This window comes from Pygocentrus nattereri, chromosome 19 (genome assembly GCF_015220715.1).
Source record: "Pygocentrus nattereri isolate fPygNat1 chromosome 19, fPygNat1.pri, whole genome shotgun sequence".
In the NCBI taxonomy this organism is placed as follows: Eukaryota; Metazoa; Chordata; class Actinopteri; order Characiformes; family Serrasalmidae; genus Pygocentrus; species Pygocentrus nattereri.
Window position 1 is genome coordinate 30,482,453 of NC_051229.1, and position 6,000 is coordinate 30,488,452.

Below are 6,000 nucleotides of genomic sequence, written 5' to 3' on the forward strand. Positions count from 1 at the left end.
TGTAATGTTTGGTTGCTGTTCATGCTACCAGGGCAAGTCAGCATATTTCCTCCTGGGTAATAACAAATAAATGACTATCATGTATCGTATTCTAACAGAAATATTTAATTGAAGAACCACTTAGATAACCTGACTATGGTTTTGTACGCCACAAGCCCCAGACCATTCAGCTTTGTTAAAACAATTAAAAACGTACAAACAAATAAAATTTTTGGCCTGGTCTTGTAGGGTCAGGTACGAGCTTCAATTTCATACAGATCACTAACACAGATTCTCTCTCTCTGCTTAGGTGTGTGTGGTGTGATTGAGCAGAAGGATGAAGGTGCTCATCAGACAGACTCTGCTTGTGGAGCTCAAACCCAGCCTGGCCAGGCAGGACTGTGCGAGTAAGCGACATCTTCACCTTGCTTTTAGAGCTGATTTCTTTTTCCTTTCATTTTCATGCTTTTTTTTTCCTTTCATGCTTTCATACATCAGTCTTACTGACTCAGCGTGTTTAAATGTGAGGGATAAAGAGAGTAAATGGTGAATAACCTGAATTGGTTTGGCACATGCAAGCATGATAAGTGGACCTTAAGGGAAAAATGAAATGTACATCACCGCTAGCTTTGGCACTAACATCATTACAAAGCCTTCGGAGACGGATTAGTGGAATTTACCATTATTATAGACACTTTGTAGAGGCTAGTTGCTAGTTTATCTTTCTCCATAGTTATTGTTCAGTTATGTGCATCTTTATTGGCCTTTTGACAGAAAATTTGATCACTTGATCGTACTTATTGCTCATTACTTGATTACTAATGACAGCATTAATAATGGCAATACAGTGAAAACAGAAAGCACAACAATGTTTTAAACTCTATATGTATATCAGGGAGAGACAAAGGCTGAGTGAGCTGGCAACGTTAAAGCAGCCCTGTTTTGAATACATGATGCATGATTTATTTTTATTCTAATTTATACAAGTTAGTTCCGGCCATGCAAGCTGATTGGTTGAGAGATGTTATAACCGTGCTGTTAATTTGCCGTAACATCACAGCTTTTTCATAAACACTGTATCACTCTGCTGAGACGCTGTTGCTAAGCAACGACTCTGACAGCTGTGGGAGACCCTCAAGTTATTTGAACGTTTTTACTTCTTACTTTGTGCAGAAACAGAAAACGGACACTTTTAATATCACATTTGACCGACAGCCCATTTGGTCCGACTCTGAAGACGAGACGACACTAAATTCCCAAACTGTCGTCACCACTGAGCAGCTTTTCAGTCAGCAGCTGTGACAGAAGAACAGCTGAACAACCTGGAATCAGCCAGAAATTAACTCAACACCATTCGCCAAACAAATATGCTTTACAGACTGACTGGAACAAAACCACATTAATATTGATCTGGCAAAAATTGACAAAACTGAGCTAAACCTGATATTGTGGCAGCTTTATGGCTCAATCTGATTTGATTAGACTCTGAAAATTAGACGACACATTTAGTGAATGGTATTCGGTTCATTTCTGGCTGATTCCAGGTTGTCTAAATGTTCTTTTATCACAGCTGCTGCCTGAAAAGCTGCTCAGTGGTGACGACAGTTTGGGAATTTAGTGTAAGGAGCTGGAGAACGAACTGCCAGCTGTGCAGTGAGTGGGCGGAGCGCGTTACTCTGACGTAGCTACAAGCTGCTCGTTAAGGAGCTATAATTAGGAGGAAGGAACTGAACATTAAAACATATTAAACGCAGCGTTTATGGCCAGTTTATTAATTTCTTACTGTATTTATTAGATTGTTGTATAACAGCAATAGAAAACTCGGGGTCGTGTGTTATCGCTATATATCTGTGATGATCTATGGCGACCAAATCACAGCCGTGATGTTATTTTGCGATAAGACACTCCCTCTTGTCTGTTGCTTAAATGTAACATGAGGTTTTATTTGATTTTAGGAAACATTACCGTGAGTACCTGGTTAGCCTCATCAATGGCTACTCTATCGACCCTGCACCTCTTTTCAACTTCAATGAGCTCCTCCTCGCCTGCAGGAGATACCAAGTGGAGCTCGCTCGAGGGGAGGGGGAAGACGACAGGCCATACTACAATCGGCTAATGAAGGTTGGTCAAGCTTAACTTGAACATGTTTCTGTAGCTAACTAACCTAAAAACTACGTATATATCCAAAAGACTCACTTGGTGTTCCTAACAAACACATCTGCTATATTCCTTTATTTGCAAAGGGTCCTTCATAGTACTAGTTATAAATGGAAAATATATTGATGTAAAGGCGCTTTACGTCAGTACAGTGTCATTTGCTTTGTAAAACATAACGTCATGTGATGACTGATGTAAGCTGTTCATAAACTTCAAGTGAATTTAACATTTATGTATGCGCTGTAAAATTCCCAAGAAGGTAGCCTTCAAAAATCTTACTAGATTGTTGATTATTTTTTCTCTTTTTTTGGTAGAAACTTCTAGAAGACGTTCCTCTGGGTGACAAGGTGCCTCGAAAGAAGTGAAGAAGGATTTTACTCAAACAGCTTTTACCACTGGATTTTTTTGTAATTGTTCGTGTGGCTGCACATCGTTGGTCTTTGAGTAAAACAGTGACAACTCCCTGCTTTAAAACCCGAACGGTTTGCCTATGGACTTGCTGACATCAGAGGGAGGAACGCAGCTCAACATAGACGCAATGTCGAGGCAGTTTAATGTGTTTTAGTTGTAAGGCAGCCGATATAAACAGCACACCAGCATGATTTTACCCTTGTGTTCTCAGACTATTTTCATGTGCACTTTAAGTTTCTTGTCTCAGCAAGACAAGGCTGGCATAACGGCAATCTACAAAGAAGGTAATTAATGATTCTTTGTTTACAATTAATTATCAATGTCATATTTTCTAAGCTTCTACTGACTACTCATGCGTACGTTGCAGACAGAATTAGTGCCAACGGGGACTGTTGGCATTGCTTGCTAGCTTATGGAGGGTATTGTTCCTCTTGTGTTCCTAGCTTAGTTTACATGGTGTGTACATTGATCATATCACTGTGATTCTGTATTTTGCTTGTCTATGCATTCAATAAGCTGAAAAGAAGTCCAGCTTCCAAAAGACTGCCACAGTAAACGTGTGCCGTCTGCATGAACGTGGCTCATGAATGCATGTCTTCCTTCTGTATGCATTATATATGACAGGACATACCGAACCATTAAGTCTGTTACAGTTTGCTTGTTGTTGGAACGTGAGCATCTAATGACGCAGATTGAGGACGTCGGGGGGAAAAGAAGGTAGCCTGTGAAATCACTTGCTAATAAAACCAAACAGTTCTCTTACTTCTGAAGGTTGCATGCTGAATAACCACTTGCAGTTGTACAATATAAGTTGCCACTGGAAACATGAGGTTTAAAGCGCATTATAAATAAAGCATAATTGTCCTTCCCTCAGTGCCGGTTTTCCTCTGTCTTGATGCTGGATACGCCGAGGGCCTGTAGTCAGGGAAACCACCGTTTAGGGCACTATTTTAGACTGAGGCAGCCTTCAGAGCCAGATTTTTCCTGAATTTATGAATTCTGCCCCTGACATTTATGATCACATGAGAGAGTAATCAATTTCTAGAACTATAAAACTCATAAAGGCTGAAATAATGGCAGAGTCGATGGCATTCAGGGTTGGGAAGGTTATGTGTGAAATGCTTTCTTTTACTGATTCTCTGATTGAAGGTGCATGGTCACACTAACATGCTGTTGCTTTTGAACTGCTTTTGAAAGGCCGTATGCTGATTCTGATTGTCTCTGATTACATGTTTGCTTTATTTCAGTGCACTGAAAAATACACAGTAACCTTTAATCAGCGTAACTGGGAAAAAAGTGCCTCCGATTCTTTTAGCGATGCCAGAGGAAGGGCTTTTTGTTCCTTAAGGCAACGTATTTGAAATGTAAAATAATCTAAGCTTATCTATGTCAATTTAAGGGTTCGTCCTGGGACTTCTGCTCAGATGGGATTCCGCTGCGATTAGCCTATTTCCATGCATTCAATCACCAGTTTGTTTCTGTAACCATTATAATTTTTTTGGGATTTGATTGTTGTCCAGTATAATATTTAAAGAGTTTGGACCGTGCCTGGTGGTGGGGAAACCACCTTTCAATTGAAGAAGGGAGGTGAACTCTGAGAAATTAGGCTTGATTACTGAATGGCTTCTGCCTGGTGTTTGAAGGCTGGAAACCTTCCACCCCTCACCCCCCGGGAAGGAGATAGGGTGGTGAGAAGGAACTTTATCACAGAAGTCAGAAAGTAGAGACAGGAATTTTAAGGGCTAGTTAGATTGGGGGTGGTGCTACAGGTGTGGTCACTCCCAAATTTCAGTTATTACATTTAGCAAATTGATATGCTGTTATATTCATGTTCAGCTATGGTGGTCAGTGTAAAAGTTCTGAAACAGTTAACGCAGGCATTTGCAAATCGAGCTACAGTTTTGTTGAGACTGGCTGAGACTGACCGAGAAGTAAATTACAATGCTTCTTGGTAATAATTGTGATAATTAAAAAATGCAAAAAATTTTTATGAATAGTCCATTTTCAGTCTATAATTTGACTAACAGGGTTGTTCTTTTACCGTGTCCCCTTGAATATCACATCATCACTGAAAATAAAGAAAAAACGTGTCTTCTTTTCAAGATTTTGAAAGAAAAAGACGTGTCTTCTTCATAATTTTCATGAGATTCAAGTTTCTGTTCAGTGTGTAAATATGTAGAATATTCCAGATATTTCATTTGAGTGAATGCGTGACATTAACAGGATTAAGTGAATGCTGTGGATCTAAAATTATACAGTGTTCATAACCCGCACTGGATGATTCATGAAAAAATGGAAGTATGAAATGTTTTCACACATGAAAGTCTTTTGAAGTATTTTAATGATTCAATTTCAAGGTAAAGTGTTATTTTGCTGTGACAGGCAAAAATGCTATTTATACTGTTTTGTGCTGTGTTACGTACCTGAAACATGCACATTTTTATGAAGGACACTACCTGCAGACTCCTGTCAGTGCAAAAGTTCAAATGCCTTGGTCAGATTGGACAATTGGACAATTTTCTAAGTGAAAAAACGCATCCTGTACAGAGAATGCTTCTAAATGTGGTATTGTTCTGTTCTTTTATTGCGCAACATTTATGTATGTTGTATGTAAATGTTTATATATATATATATATATATATATATATATATATATATATATCCTGTGGAGGATGTGTAATTATTTTGATTTATTTACAGCTGTATGTTTATAATTTACAACCATGTTTCAAAAAAGTTAAGATGCTGACAGAATGTAGTGATCAATGTGCAATGATGCAAATCATTTTAACTGTATGTTTAATTGAAAATAACTTTTTTTTAATAGCAAAGAACTCGTTGATTTCATCATCTACAGTACATAAAATCATTAAAAGGTGTAGACAATCCAGAGAAATCTCTGTACGCAATACAAGGAAAATGAACAATATTGGCTGATCGTGATCTTCAGGCCCTCAGACGGCACTACATTAAAAACAGACATGATTCTTTAGCGTAAAGCACTTCATGGGGCTCAGAAACCACCCTTGAAAACCACTGTCTCCGAACACAGTTCATCACTGCATCTCATGCAAAAGCAAGTTAAAACTCTACAACGTCAAAAGGTTCCAGAAACGCCACAGCTTTCTCTGGGCCTAAGGAGGACTGAGGCAAAAGGAAAGTGTCCGGTGGTTCATCTAAATAAATAGATGCACTGTTCAAAAGCCAGTGTGAGGGTTCAGCAGAATTCAGACGAATGTGGATGTTAGTTAAAGGATTGGTTTTATTTACATGAGGCAATGTCAAAGTACAAGTGCAGGCGTGGGTCAAAACCAGTAAAGCATAGATGATCACATATGTGATCATCTCCACAGGCAGACAAAAGTAAGAGGCCAATCCAAAAAAACAAAGTCGGGTAAACAAGCAGAGTGGTCAAAAACACAAATCCAAGATCAGGCAACCAGAACCAAAAGG

The 6,000-nt window shown here is 38.9% G+C and overlaps 1 protein-coding gene across 2 annotated transcripts in view; it reads left to right on the plus strand.

Annotated features, from left to right (window-relative positions):
• The window catches only part of LOC108432260 (E3 ubiquitin-protein ligase RNF31), a 37,472-nt gene extending 32,823 nt beyond the window's left edge, over positions 1-4,649 (plus strand). For both annotated transcript variants that reach the window (XM_017705984.2, XM_017705985.2), the window contains exons 21-23: positions 290-386; positions 1,935-2,100; positions 2,451-4,649. In XM_017705984.2, the coding sequence (XP_017561473.2) occupies positions 290-386; positions 1,935-2,100; positions 2,451-2,501 (314 nt within the window). In that variant the 3' untranslated portion in view covers positions 2,502-4,649. The remainder of the gene's footprint in view (positions 1-289; positions 387-1,934; positions 2,101-2,450) is intronic.
• Positions 4,650-6,000: the final 1,351 nt, after the last annotated feature.